Raw genomic sequence first — 14,302 nt, forward strand, 5'->3', positions numbered from 1 at the left:
TTGTTGACGAACGGTCGTAAAACAAAACACGAATTCAAAACTGCAGAAAAGAAAAATATTCCTAACTCCATCGGGAAGAATGAGGGACGAAACATAAATCGTCGAGATGAAGGAAGGAAGGACGTACGCAGAGCTACTTCGGAAAGTGAGAGATGATACGGAGTTGAAGCAGTTGAGGGAGAATGTGTTGAAAACCCATCGTACATTAGTATGGTGAGATACTCTTCGCATTGTTAAAAGACCCGACGGTCAAGAGACTTCAAGACACTCATTGAAAAGTCGGCAGTCTAGGAAGCAATCGTAAGAGTTCTGGCCCACGAGACAGTGATTGAGTGCAGGAATCTGGACGAGATAACAACAGGAGATGAACTAAGCATCCAGATGAGGAAGACGTACGGCGATACGCAGACGACCTCGATACAATTTTCCACGACCATAGCTAATGAACAATGAAGGATGGGAAAGACCACATGATGGGAGGCTTCATATACCGAGCATGCAAAAAGGCGACGGAGAACCAGAAGTGATGTAGGTGACCCAATTAGACCTTAGTTTTGACACTGCACATCAACTGTTGTGGTAGTTGACAACAGAAACGAAATACGATATTGAAATTATTGCGGAGACGTATCGAATCCTTATCGACAACGGTAACTTGGCGGCGGATAGAACAGGAATGGCTGTAATTCATGTGATGGGCAAAGAAGTGGTCTCCAATTCATACGAAGGTTTCGTGATTGCCAAAATTTAATGAGATTCTTATATGTAACTGCCACACATCCCCTAGATGGATGGTAGAGCAGTAGCATCGGATGCTAGACGACCTTACTGTAGAGCTGGCCGGACCAAGACCGGTATTTATCGGAGGAGATTTCAATGCTTGGGCAGTGAAGTGGCGAAGCAGAGATCCCAACACAAGAGGGTATAGCCTGTTGCAAGCTCTAGCCAAACTAGATGTTATGCTATGCAATGAGACCACCAGCACAACTTTCCGCAGAAATGGACGGGAATCCATCATGAACGCTACCCGTCGTTAGTGACAAACATGACCTAGAGAGTTTGCGAAGACTACACGCACAGTGATCACCTGGCAATCCGGTAGAGTTTTCGTTCAACGATACCAAGCGTCAATACGGAGGGCGAGAGCTCACGAGCGGAAGTGGAAGGTGAAGTCATTTGACAACGAACTCTTTGTGGAAGTACACTAAGGTTTTTTTACACGGTTTTTTTTTGCACGGTTTTTTTTTACACGGCTTTTTTACACGGTTTTCGCAATTAGCACGGTTTTTTTTTGCACGGTTTTCGCAATTAACACGGTTTTTCGCAAAAATATTCTAAGTCCTTTTAAAGGCAAAAGACTTAGACGATTTCTCAACAATTTTTTTTGCACGGGTTTCGCAAAAATGTTCTAAGTCCTTTTGGAGGCAAAAAACTTAGACGATTTTTGATCAATTTTTTTTTGCGCGGATTTCGCAATTAACACGGTTTTAGCAAAAATCCTTATGAAGGCAAAAGACTTAGACGGTTTTTGACCAAGTTTTTTTTGCACGGATTTTGAAATTTACACGGTTTCTGCTTTTCCATTTTGAATGCAAAGAATTTCGAAGATTTTTGGAAAAGTGGAAGTGATTGCTTTTGGAACAGCATTAACGAGTAGATGCCAAATGTTCATGTCTGAGGCCATTTAGAAAACCAAGATGGCGACTTCCGGTTCAGTGGAATTCTCTGAAACCCCATCAATATGGCTATTTTTGGAACGGGATTGATGAGTGGACGTCAGATATCGATGTTTAAGGCCATTTTGAAAACCAAGATGGCGACTTCCGGTTCAGTGGAATTCTCTGAAACCCCATCAATATGGATATTTTTGGAACGGGATTGATGAGTGGACGTCAGATATCGATGTTTAAGGCCATTTTAAAAACCAAGAAGGCGACTTCCGGTTCAGTGGAATTCTCTATAACCCAATCAGCATGCATATTTTCATGATAGAGATCAGTGTCAGAGGCCATTTGGAAAACCAAGATGGCGACTTCAGGTTCATTGGAATTCTCTAAAATCGAATCAATATGGGTATTTTTGGAATGGAATTGACGAATAGACGCTAGATATCGATGTCTGGTGCCATATTGAAATTCAAGATGGCGACTTCCGGTTCTGTGGAATTCTCCAAAGCCCAATCAATATGAGTATTTTTGGAACGGGATTGACGAGTAGGTGCCAAATATCAATATCTGAGACCATTTCGAAAATCAAGATGGCTACTTCGGTTTAGTAAAATTTTCAATTACCACAACAATGTGAGAATTTTTGTAATAGCGTTAATGAATAGATACCGGATGTCAATTCCGGAAGTCATGTTTTCATCTAAGATGGTGACTTCTATTTTAGTGCCAAGACGATGTTTTAAATTTTAAGACACGCGGCGAGAAAAACAGTAAATTTGGCTGAACGGTTTTACAAATTATTTGTCTGCTAGTTTTGGCAATCAGGAATATTGTGTAAACAGCGAGTGACTTGTAGTTTTAATGAATGCTTGGCGAATTCCTTTTTTGAAATATTTCCCACAATACTCAATCATGTAACTTGGAAACGCATTGATTTACGTTACTGAGCCTGTCTACATGTTTTTCGTTGCACTAGAAAAAATGTATCGAGGATGCAGGATGCAGACATGCATTTCTTTTCATTTCAATCTCGATACTCCCCACGCATTAATTCCTAAATCCGCCATATTTGTTTACATTGCTAGTTTGGAACCGTTGTTTTGGGTTCGATTGGAACTTTTGGCTTCAGTCTTCGCGCATCTCTATAAGCATCATCTCTGCTTTAGTGTACATCTCATTCATCTTAAGGGGGCGTCTGGTGTAGTGGGCAAAAAAATCGACTTCTTTTTTATCCGCTTAATTGTTAGTATTGAGCCTCTAGAATAGTCTCCCGCAATCTCGGTGACCACGCTGAACTTCTTTTGTTTTAAACAGCCATGCATTCCTCGCGCGTTTTTGCTGTGTCACACGCAGATTTCAATCTATCGGCAACAATTTTCTTAAGACTGACAGCGATAAAAATACAGTGTGAACAATACACTTTAAACTACTTCCACCCAAATTTTTAAGAGAAAATACCAAATGGATTGTTTTCCACGTCATTTTTTCCGTGATGCAATTTGATATGGAGTATCCTTTAATAGCGTTTTTTCGAAACCGCGTTTTTCAAATTGGTGAACACGATAACTCAAAAACTAATCAAAGAATTGACTTGATTTTTTTTATGAAAATGCACAATATGTGTAGCCTGTCGGTGAACCACAGAAAACAGAATGAAAAATTGTTCTCTCTATTATTTTGAAGAAAAGTGCACGAATTTTACAGAAAAATATGAGATTTTTCGAATGAAGCCATTTTCCTAAACTCGAACTTTTTTTGGGTTCATCGAGTAACTACAAGTCTAAGCTTTACAAATTTTACTTAATTTCCTGTGTCAAACAATTTTATCAAGAGTCATCGTATTAGCCGCGGCGCTCCTCGACGTGGAAATGGTTGGACGTCTACTCTTGGAACGCTCGTATGTGTGGCTCTGCGTGGCTGCCGACCCTATTCTGCGCGGCGTGTGACGTGAGACGACTAATCTCACCTCACTCTACGTGACTTCACCCAATTCTGAAGAGTCACTTCGGGTGACGTGAGACTCCCATTTAACCGCAATGAGGAATCTCACCTCACCCAAGTCGACTCTCAGAATCGGGTGAGAAAAGTCACGTAAAGTGAGGTGAGTTTCGTCGTCTCACGTCACACGCCGCGCAGAATAAGGCCGTGCAAATATTTTTTTTCGTACAGAATAAACGTACAAATTTAAAGCTTAACATTACATAAAAGATGCATTGTTTCCTTGCCTTCAAAATCGTAAAACAAAATAACTTTCGGTTTGAGCACTTTACACCAGACGCCCCCCTTAATAATACAGCGAAGACCTGATTTTATTATTTCCCCCTGATTATGTCAGCTTTTTGATTCGACTTTGAGTCTCGCATGAAGATTCGCTCGATGAGCTCTAGCAGACGAACCAACTCAAATTCGAGTAAATCCATTCATGAGCACATTTTTCTTATCTTATAAATGCAAAATATACAAAAATAAATGTATCTTTTTGTTTTACGCTGGATATTTATACTCAGACCTCTGGCAACTGCATATTTGTCAATCCAGTTCCAAAACCGTGTTCCATGTTGTGAGTTATACAGAATATCGCTAAGCCGATAGTCTCAATGTTGTATTTCAAAATGGCCTCAGACATTGATCTCTATCATGCGCTCATTAGGCCCGCTTGGAAAATATGCATACTGATTGGGTTATTGAAAATTCTGTTAGACCGGAAGTCGTCATCTTGGTATTCCAAATGACCTCAGGCATCGATATTTGGTGCCTACCCGTTAACACTGTACCGAAAACAACCATATTGTTAAAGTGCGGGACAAAAGGAAACCTCAAGATCCGACGTTTCCACTTTTCCAAAAACCTAAGGAATTGGAAAAAGCAAAAACCGTGCTACTTGCATAATCCGTGCAAAAAAAACCTGTTCAAAAATCGTCTAAGTCTTTTGCCTTCAAAAGGACTTTTTTTGATAAAACTCCGAAATCATCCCTTTTCCTAAAATCGTCTAAGTCTTTTGCATTGAATGTAACGCGGTTTTTTTTGCACGATTTTCGGAATTAACGCGGTTTTTTTGCACGGTTTTCTGAATTAACACGGTTTTTTTTACACGGATTTCGCAATTAACGCGGTTTTTTTTTACACGGATTTCGCAATTAACGCGGTTTTTTTTACACGGATTTCGCAATTAACGCGGTTTTTTTTGCACGGTTTTTTTTACACGGTACGTATCCCCCGTGTAAAAAAAAACCTTAGTGTACTTCGGGCAGAGAGTGACCCTTCTGACATGAATGCGGAAGAGTTAACAGAAACGCTAGCAAGAGCATGCGACACAACAATGCCAAGAAAACTAGAGCCAAGGAACACTGCCGCTATACCCATAACTGTCCCATGTGCTATGGGATTCCCTATACACATAGGACAACTACGCGTAGAGCGGCAGAACAGACGGCATCCAGCGTACTGGTGGAGAGCCTTATAGCCAGAAGATATGCTCAGAGAGCTATCACCGAAGCATACAGAGAGGAGCGTGATGGAGCGACGCATACAGTATGAAGATGACGAAGATCAGAGGTCGCATCACGCGTACAACTATTTTCAATGTTTTGAAGGTTTGTTGAATTTCAAACCCTGATCAATTCACTCAAAAAAAAATGCGATAGAGAAAATGAGGTGTTCCCATGAATATGAGACACAGAATACTATAAACTAAAAACTATAAGCAAATGAAGTATTACAAAAAAATCAAGTAACTAAACAGTTATTCTCCTCATTCCACTTGGATTGTGATAGTCACCGGAGCAAACACTTCGAACCGACGAATCGATCGGATTAAAATTTATTGAACTTGATTTTTACTTGAATCGAACAATACCGTCAGTTCACCGTCTGTCTGCACTCCCCCTCCCAGTACTCGAAGCCTATCGTAATGTAATTATCTTAATCAAGCAAATAATCGTATCGTATATGAGTATCAAGCAAGTTGGTAGTTAAGTAGGTAGGTAGTAGATATAGAGTTAGTCGATAATGTTAGCATAGTTAAATAGTAGTTAATAACCTTATCTCGATTGGTTACGTTTCGGAACGGGATTTTCTTTTTTTTTTTGCAACAAGGCCTATATATAAATGCACCACTAAAAGCTTCAGTGCACAGCAGTGAACGGCTATTGGTATTATTTTTTTTTGTATTTTGTCTCTGTCGAAAGCGTGCCTGTTAATGTTGGATGAATTTTTATTGCCTGCCGAACGTTGTCGGGATTGTTAGAAACAGATTCAAAAGTTGTAAACGGTCTATTTAAAAAGCCCTATCAATTTACTGGACGAACGCTGATTATAACAAGTGAACGGATTGTTTTGTGCCTTAAAATGTTCGCTTTCTGTAATGCTGATTTGTGCAGTGCAATCACTATATATATCACTACAAGATTTGGTTGTCTTTATGTTTAAACGACCCTATGTTGGAGAGCCTATAATCGCTCATGCATCCTCGACTGTATCATGGAACTAGGAAGAATTTAGTAACTAGTTGCGATTGATGACTATATTTCTGCTCGAACTTTTCAACTGGTAATATCAAAAATATATGGTTTGGATTGACGTTTAGGTTGTTGTTTTATAATTTAGAATATTGCCGTCGTAATATTAAGCGTTCAAAGCTGACAGGGTACTTGATTATACTAATTCATGTCCGGGGAAAAAAATCTATCAGCACACTGCTTGAACATTAGACCGAAGTAACGAGATTTTCATTATCTATCACTTTTTTATCGTTTATTTTGTGAAATCGCTACTGATGTGACTAGACTTGATTTCTTTCTGCTCTTAAAAAATACAACTCTTTCGCTTAAAACCAACTCTTTGGCTTAAATTAGATTTTAAGTGGTGTGTTAAAATTTAAATATGGTTTCACGTTCTAAACTTTTTTAAAGTTATCATTCTAGTGCTAGCTTGTGACGATTGTATTTACTTCAGGTTTGCAAATCTGACCCCTTGGTTGTGAATCTAATAAATGGTTTTATTTCTTTACTTTAGCTTACAGCTTTGCCCTCCTCTGAATAGTGTGCGAAACTGGCAATACCTACCACTCACAATTGGGAACGATTTTAAATGTTTATTATTGCTGTTACTTTGAGTAGTTTTGCTGCAGGTTTAGGTAACAGAGTAAAAGATTAACACTGGCGGCATTTCACCAACTGCAGGGTGTTGTTTAATAAAGAGTTTTTAACTATCAGATTTTTTTTTTCAATCTCTTACGAAGTCAAAGCACTAAAAGCTTGAAAAAGCGTTCGAGAAGAATAAAACGACCGATAGTGGATTGTTGGTCGAATATCCATATGTTCTTAATTTGGACTAATCTTTAACACCCAGACTAGATGAAAAAAGAAAAGAGATTACTTCTGAATAGTAGCTTATTCCTATCATGACTAACTAATTGTCAATGGAAGTTGCATTGAATTTCTCGCCAAGATATGTGAAGAAATACAATTTATTCCGACTTTACCCGGGTCAATTTTGAAACTACCATTTGAGTAAAATCAGTATTAGTTCTTAAAACACAGGGCGGTGGTAGGAAAGTGAATTCGACGAATTGTTTACGAAATATAGCCGAGTTTGTTTTTAGAGAACGTAACTTTTTCAGAGTAACATGTTGCTATGAAAATTGATTGTAATTCAGAATAGCAATTAATCCCAATAAAATTCAAGTATATTCTGATAACATTATTTGGATGAGTGAAATGATATAAAATTCCTGAAATATCAACAACAAAAGTAAGGTTCTCAAATAAATTAATTTGCGTATCAAGTAAACAAACAATTGTCTGAATTAGAACGTCGCTTTAATGATTAGGAACTTTGTAAACTAGTGTCCGAGAACAGTTCAAAATATAGAAGAAATTATTAAAGACAAACAGCAACAACTTTAGAAATACAACATTTCAAAAATTTACTACGCCGAAGAGATAAACAAAACAAAAAATAAAACACCTTCGCGAGTGATCAGGAAATTTACCTTCCAGTGCCACCAAATTTGATATAAACAAACCATAGCCCCCTCACTGCCATCTAGTACAACCAGTTGGACCGTTGATCTCTTTCCCGCGACGATTTAACCATACTACCAACCGGCGGCGGTTTCCGTTTGATTGGCGACAACCGCACACTCTTATCCGCCCGGAAATCGGACCGTCCGGCTGCCGCCGTACTCAACCCCATTCGGCTATTGCGGGCCTCATTGCTTTTGTAGTGCGGATCCAGCCGGATCAGTTCTTTGTTAGCCCCTCCGGGTGCCATACAGGGTAGGGCTTTAAGGAAACCATGGGCTCCCACCGGGATGGGCGGCGTCGGTGGGACACTCGAAGAACAACCGGTATACAGAAACGGCATCGTTTGGGTCAGATTTGTGTGTAGTGTTAGTACCGATTCTACGTCCGCTTCGCCGGCCTGCATCAGGAAGTCATTGAACAGCTTGATCGGAACCATACCGACCATGTCGAATGTGTCCACGAACGCTTCCGTTTCCTTACTGTACAGATGCAGATAGTCGCCTAGCTGTTTGGCTACCATTGCTCCGCGATCCTTGCCCAGGGCTTTGTTTCCAAAATTACGGAAAAAGAACGGAGTTTTCATGTGTGCACCAACGCGATACAAAAATTTCATCACCAGTTCCTCCTGGCTATGCTTCGGTTCGGACGAAAGCCGCTTGAGAATGTACTCTAGATATAGGCCAAAGGCACGTCTAGACTGTAGGATGCTAAGCTCGTGGCCGGCCTCGATTAGTTTTCTGATTTGCAATCTCAGTCGTTTCGCCTCATCAACGCACTTCGGGGCGGTATGTTTCGGGCCGATCGTTATCGGAAGTGAACTTTCCAGCGCACGTTCGTACTTTTGGATGCGATGAACGATTCGATTCTCCGACTCATTGCCCTGAGGAAACAGATGCGTGTGAAGCATTTGATTGTAGTTGTGCGGAATGATCATCAGGTACGTGCCACTGCCGGATGATGTAATAGCTGACGTGGGAACTCCTGTAATGGGATCCAAAAGTGACGCATAACGCATCATGCTATCACTGGTGGGAAAAATTCTAACGAAACCTCCTCGGCGCTCGTACTGGGCTCTAGCGAAGCGAACAATTTTCAGCTCCTCCACCGTTAGTGCACTTAGCGTCGTTTGAAGTTTCTTCGCAGGTTCAGAACCATACTGAGACTGATCCTTTTTCCCACTTGTGCCGGTGCTATGCACAAAATCAGCCGAGTTTACCCTTCGATAGGGTGTACTTAAATTTCTAATTTTCTGTCCCTTACTATCGTAGCAAGCTTTTTGTAGTGGGCTAATTGCCGGAATTCCGACCATCGTTAGCAAATCGGTTAGCAAACAGGCCTTGACTTTCGTATCAAGCGGAGTATCACAGCCAAGCGAAGGCGAAAGGTTTATCTCTAGCAACCAAGGTTTTAATGTATCATCTATCAGAATATCAAACCCGTACAACTCAAAGCAGTTTCCAACATGCGGTACAAACATCCGGCATGCAGCCACAATCGGTTGGGTGCAGGAAAAGATGGCCTTTATGATCAGGTCCTCAATGTTCAGCATCAACTGTTCCGTATTGCAACCCTGACTTCGCAAATGCCTCAACAGTGCGCTCAGGGTCCACTTGTGACCTACGTCCTCATCGCCGGCGTTGTTCGATTTGATGTAATCCGTGTGGTACTTGTTGATGCTATAGTTGCACAAATGCATACACGGATTCCACAGGTTTTCCGCCGTTCGATCGTACTTTACCGTTGCCAACCGCACGAGACCCTCCTCGTAGAGGTAAATGATTAGGGGATCGAACGAGGTAACCGCAACGTACAGCCGAATGTCACACTTGTGCCCGTCGATACACAGCGGATCGGTGATGTACTTGGCCACTACAACCTGCTCGTACGAGGCGATTTGATCCGGCTGAAAAAACGGGGAGGAGAAATTCGATTAGTCGATTTTGATTAGAGACGTACGTACGAAGAAGGACGAAAGCTTACCGAATTGACGATGAAAATGCCCCGTCCCCGGCTGGATGCGACTGGTTTTACGATCCACGGACCGCGACACTTGTTGTGGGCAGCGATCAGTTCCTTGTAGTCTTGGGGCAGTAGAAACGATTGGGGCACTATGTCGAAGTGTTTGAGTCCGCGAAGATGCTGCATTCGTTCGATGTTTTTGTATAGACGATCTTTTCGCGTTAGTTCATACGATCTATAAATGAAATGAAGAAGAGTGTCAGTGTTGATAATTGATGGGAACTTTTATCCTAAAAAAATCACCTCGGAAAATGATTAACTCGCTGGTAGGGAGCCAGATTTCGCAAAATATCCGGCTTCAGGTGGATCCCCGTCCACAGCAGATTGAAATCGGTACTGTCGGACCCACTCTCGGCCATTCCGTGAGCACTGAGGATCTTTCGCAGCAGTCGCGTTTCCGTGTTAACAAACTTATAAAAAATATTCAACTGCGCAGCAGGCATTTCCGTTTTAACGACGCTTTCGTTTTCCTTGTTCTCCTGGTGGTTCTTTCGAGGCAGCTTTTTCTCCGACACAGCCAGAACTGGTTCCGATTTGGATGTGGGCAGTTCCGCTTCCGGTTCGTCGCCATCTCGACTAGCCAACGAAGCATTGCTTAGCGAGCTGGACGAGGAAGATGATTCCAGCTGGCGTTTCTTCGACGCACCCGTCGCTGCGACCGTCGATGGACCAGTCTCGTCCTGCGAGGTGGCCTCCTCGTCGTTTTCATCATCTTCTTCTGTTTCCTCCTCAGCCTCTACGTCCTGATCATTATCGCCCGCATCTTCGTTCTCATCGTCGTCCTCGTCATCTTCATCCTCGTCGTCGTCGTCATCGTCATCATCGTCTTCGTTACTATTGCTACTGGTGGTAATACTATCGGATTTCCGTTGAACGTTGAAATTTTTAGGCAGTGTCGCGAGTATCTTCAAATTTTTGGCTTGCTTAACACTAGAGGAGACGGGTGGTGATTCTTTGGTGGAACCTGCAGCAGAACTCGAACACGCTGCAGCATCCGATGTGAGTGCGGAGGATACCGACGCGATGTCATCACTGGAACCGCTTGTGTTGACCGGGGAGAGGGCGCTGGTACGGAACACCAGGACGGCGTCCTTACCACCGGGAGGACCACCGGTTACCCACGGGTTGGGTGTTGCTGGGGTTGATTTTTTGGCACTAGAATTAGGTAGTTTTTTATTAGTTGAGAGAACAAAACCGAACCGTAACTAAATCGAAGTTTCCAAACTGAAATAGTTGGCATACTTACTTCAACGGATGATTCGATCGGTGCTTGTCCGATATAGGCATAATAAAAAAGTCGAAGCTGGAATAACCGTTCAGCTTGCGCCTGAAAGTATAGAAAAGGAAATCTGTTGTTAGTGATGAATATGAAACAAAGCTGCTGTTGTGTGAAAATCGTGTTTAATTTTTCACTGAAAACGAAGTGGGTGTTCAATAAGGAAGAAAAAATATCATTGTGATTTGTGATCTGGTGCAAGTCTAGACAGACCAGTGCCCATGCTTCAAATACATATTCAATCGTCCCTTGGATACTCTTCTCATTCCGAAGCGGTCGCATCAATCTATCATTCGTTCACCTTTTTGTCGTGCCACTCCGAGACATACCAAACAAAAGCAATGAAACTAGAAAAAAATCAACCAACCGCGTTACATCCAACATTTCTGGTTCCTCGCTAAGTGGTGATGCTTGTTGCATTTGTGTTCACCACCTCGCGGTGCGGTGCCTGCCGTTACTTTCAGTTTCACTGAATAGAAGTGGAAAAAAACCAATCAAATTCCCGAACCGAAAATAGCAATCACGTAAAGGGTGGTGGCGGGGGTTGTGACGGCTGCTGCACTCGATTGTCTTCCAATGCCTATCAATTTGACAAGCTCGATCGGAGTGCGGTCCGCAGTAACAGCAGCAGCAACAGTATGCAACTTAGTCACGAGCATGTCGGAGGAAAATGCACTTTTGCATCACGCCACCTTTTTTATGGACACCCAAGAAACGAAGCGAGAAGAAAGAAAGAGAGGCGGAGTTGACATGCTGCACGGTTCGTAGTAAAAGCATAGTAAAACCGACGTGTGCATGTCTCAATTTATGTTAGGGTATCCATCAAAAAATTGTCTAGTACGGTCTGGCCGTTTAATCAGTACCTGCCAACGTTTGACGTAGACAAATTGGCGCATTTATTATGATTCTACTCGAAGAATCACTTGACGAAGCATGAAAAGTTGTGGAAAAATTCTCCAATCAGAAAAAGTACCTTACGAAACTGGCACGTAAGTCATTCTGTTTGATTATACTTACACCAAACAATGCGTATTTATCCTGCATATTCAACTCTCCAAATACAATCTATTTTCTATTTCTGCCCAAGTAGCTTTATTGCCAGTAACCTATTCGAATTATTTCAAAACCAATTCCGAACTCTATTAAACGAAAGATACGGAGCATTATTTTCCCTTTTCCCGAGTTTCTGCAATAGCACACGAACACATACACCAAATTCTGAATGAGCTAATAGCCCGTCAGACGTTTCGAAAATAAGATTTTGGGTTTATGGCTCAAAAGAAGCAAACTATTCCGGAACAAATCCGTGTCAAAACCGATTGAATCTAGCTACCCGTTGTTTTTTTTATTTCCAAATTTCAATGTTCTATTTTCAATTCTCTATATTTCTTATTTTCCAATGTCTATTGACCATTTTCCATTTCCTATTTCATATTTTGCATTTTCAATTTTTTCCATATCTATATTTTTCATTGAACATTTTTTTCATTGCCTCCATTTTGCATTATTTCCATTTCCGTTTTCCACTTTCCAATTCTTTTCATTTTCCATTTTTCCCTTTTACATATCATTTTATTTTCCATTTTCTATTTATTCCGTTTTATTTTTTCCTTTTCCTATGTCCCATTTTCCATTATTATTTCCGTTTTCCATTTTTTTTCCTTTTTTCATGGTCCATTTCTACCTTTTTTATTTTTCCATCTTCCATTTTTTCCATTTTCCTTTTTTTATTTTCATATTTTCTTACTTTCCATATTTCCTATTTCTCATTTTTTCCATTTCCCATTTTTCCATACCATCTTTCCGTTTCGTATTTTTTTTTACATTTTGCATATTCCACTTTTTTCATTTTCTCTCTTTCTGTTTTCTAGTTTGTTCATTTTCTTTTTTTGAATCTTCCATTTTTTCATGTTTTTTCCCTACATTCCATTTTTAAAAACTTTTCCTTTTCCATTTTCGATTTTTACTATTTTCATCTATTTTTCAATTTATTCAAATATTGATTTCTCTTATTCGTTTCAATTTTTCACATTTTTTCCATTTTCCAATTTTTTAATTTTCCATTATTCCGAATTCCTTTTTTTCCAAATTTCCTATTTTTTGGTTTGCCATTTGTTGCCTTTTTCCATTCCTTCTATTTCTCATTTTTGCATATTCCTTTTTTCCATTTTCACCTTTTTTCATTCATTTTCTCTTTTTTCGTTTTCGATTTTTTCCATTTTTCATTTTCCATTGTCTGCAATTTTTTTAATTTTTCCCATTTTAATTTTTTTTCATTTTCTGCCTTTTTACATTTTCTGCTTTTTTTTTTGTTATTTTTTATGCTTTCCATTTCGCGTTTTCTACACTAAGTTTTCTTTTTTCCATTTTGTCCATTTTTTTCATTTCCCATTTTTTTATTTTCCATCTTTTTCATTTTTCCATTTTTTCAGATTCCGTTTTTTCCATTTCACATTTTTTCCATTTATCTATTTTTTCTATTCCTTCCATTTTCTTTTATTCCGGTTTCCATTTTTTATTTCTTTCATTTTGTATTTTCTGATTATCCACTTTTGAATTTTTCTCTTTTCTATTTTTAATTTTCCGTTTTCTCGTTTTCCATTTTTCTTTTATCCGTTTCCTATTTTTCCATATGCCGCCTTTTTCATTTTCGATTTTTTTCATCTTCTGTTTTTTCGGTTTTCTATTTTCTGTTTCCTTTCATTCCCATATTTTCCAATCCTCCATTTTTTCTATATCCCATTTTTCCAGTTCAGACTTTTCCATTTGCCATTTTTCTTCTATTTTTTCCATGTTCCATTTTGTCCATTTTCCGTTTTTCTATTTTCCATTTTCTTCATTTTCCGTTTTTTACTTTTTTTACATTTTTTTCATATTTCATTTTTCGATTTTTTCCATACCTCATTTTTCCCATATTATTATTTTATTTCATTTTTTTATTTTTCTATTCTTTCCATTTTCTATTTCTTGCCAATTTCTATTTTTTCCATTTTGTATTTTTCCATTTTCCGCATTTTTCCATTTTTAATTTTTCCCACACTTTTTCATTTTCCTCTTTCCTTTCCTTCTCATATTTTCCATTTCCCATTTTTTCCATTCGTTCCATTTCCCATTTTTTCCGCTTTACACTTTTTTCATTTTCCATTTTCCCCTTTTTCAGTTTTTCATTTTTTCCATTTCAGGTATTTCCAATTTTTCTAGATTTTTCTAGATTCATTTTCCCATATTCTATTTCTACCATCTTCCATTTTCGACATTTTTTTCATTTTTCGTTTTCGATTGCTTTCATTTGTCAACTTTTTACATTTTGCTAT

At 39.5% G+C, this 14,302-nt stretch overlaps 1 protein-coding gene across 2 annotated transcripts in view; it reads right to left on the reverse strand.

The window, feature by feature from the left end:
- Nucleotides 1–5,468: 5,468 nt before the first annotated feature.
- Nucleotides 5,469–14,302, reverse strand: part of LOC131676946 (tubulin polyglutamylase TTLL5) — a 64,767-nt gene continuing 55,933 nt past the window's right edge. For both annotated transcript variants that reach the window (XM_058956387.1, XM_058956386.1), the window contains 4 exons: nt 10,959–11,039; nt 9,956–10,867; nt 9,674–9,887; nt 5,469–9,596 (listed from right to left, as the gene is read on the reverse strand). In XM_058956387.1, the coding sequence (XP_058812370.1) occupies nt 7,713–9,596; nt 9,674–9,887; nt 9,956–10,867; nt 10,959–10,999 (3,051 nt within the window). In that variant the 5' untranslated portion in view covers nt 11,000–11,039 and the 3' untranslated portion in view covers nt 5,469–7,712. The remainder of the gene's footprint in view (nt 9,597–9,673; nt 9,888–9,955; nt 10,868–10,958; nt 11,040–14,302) is intronic.

The sequence above is a fragment of the Topomyia yanbarensis genome, chromosome 1, assembly GCF_030247195.1.
Source record: "Topomyia yanbarensis strain Yona2022 chromosome 1, ASM3024719v1, whole genome shotgun sequence".
Taxonomy (NCBI): domain Eukaryota; kingdom Metazoa; phylum Arthropoda; class Insecta; order Diptera; family Culicidae; genus Topomyia; species Topomyia yanbarensis.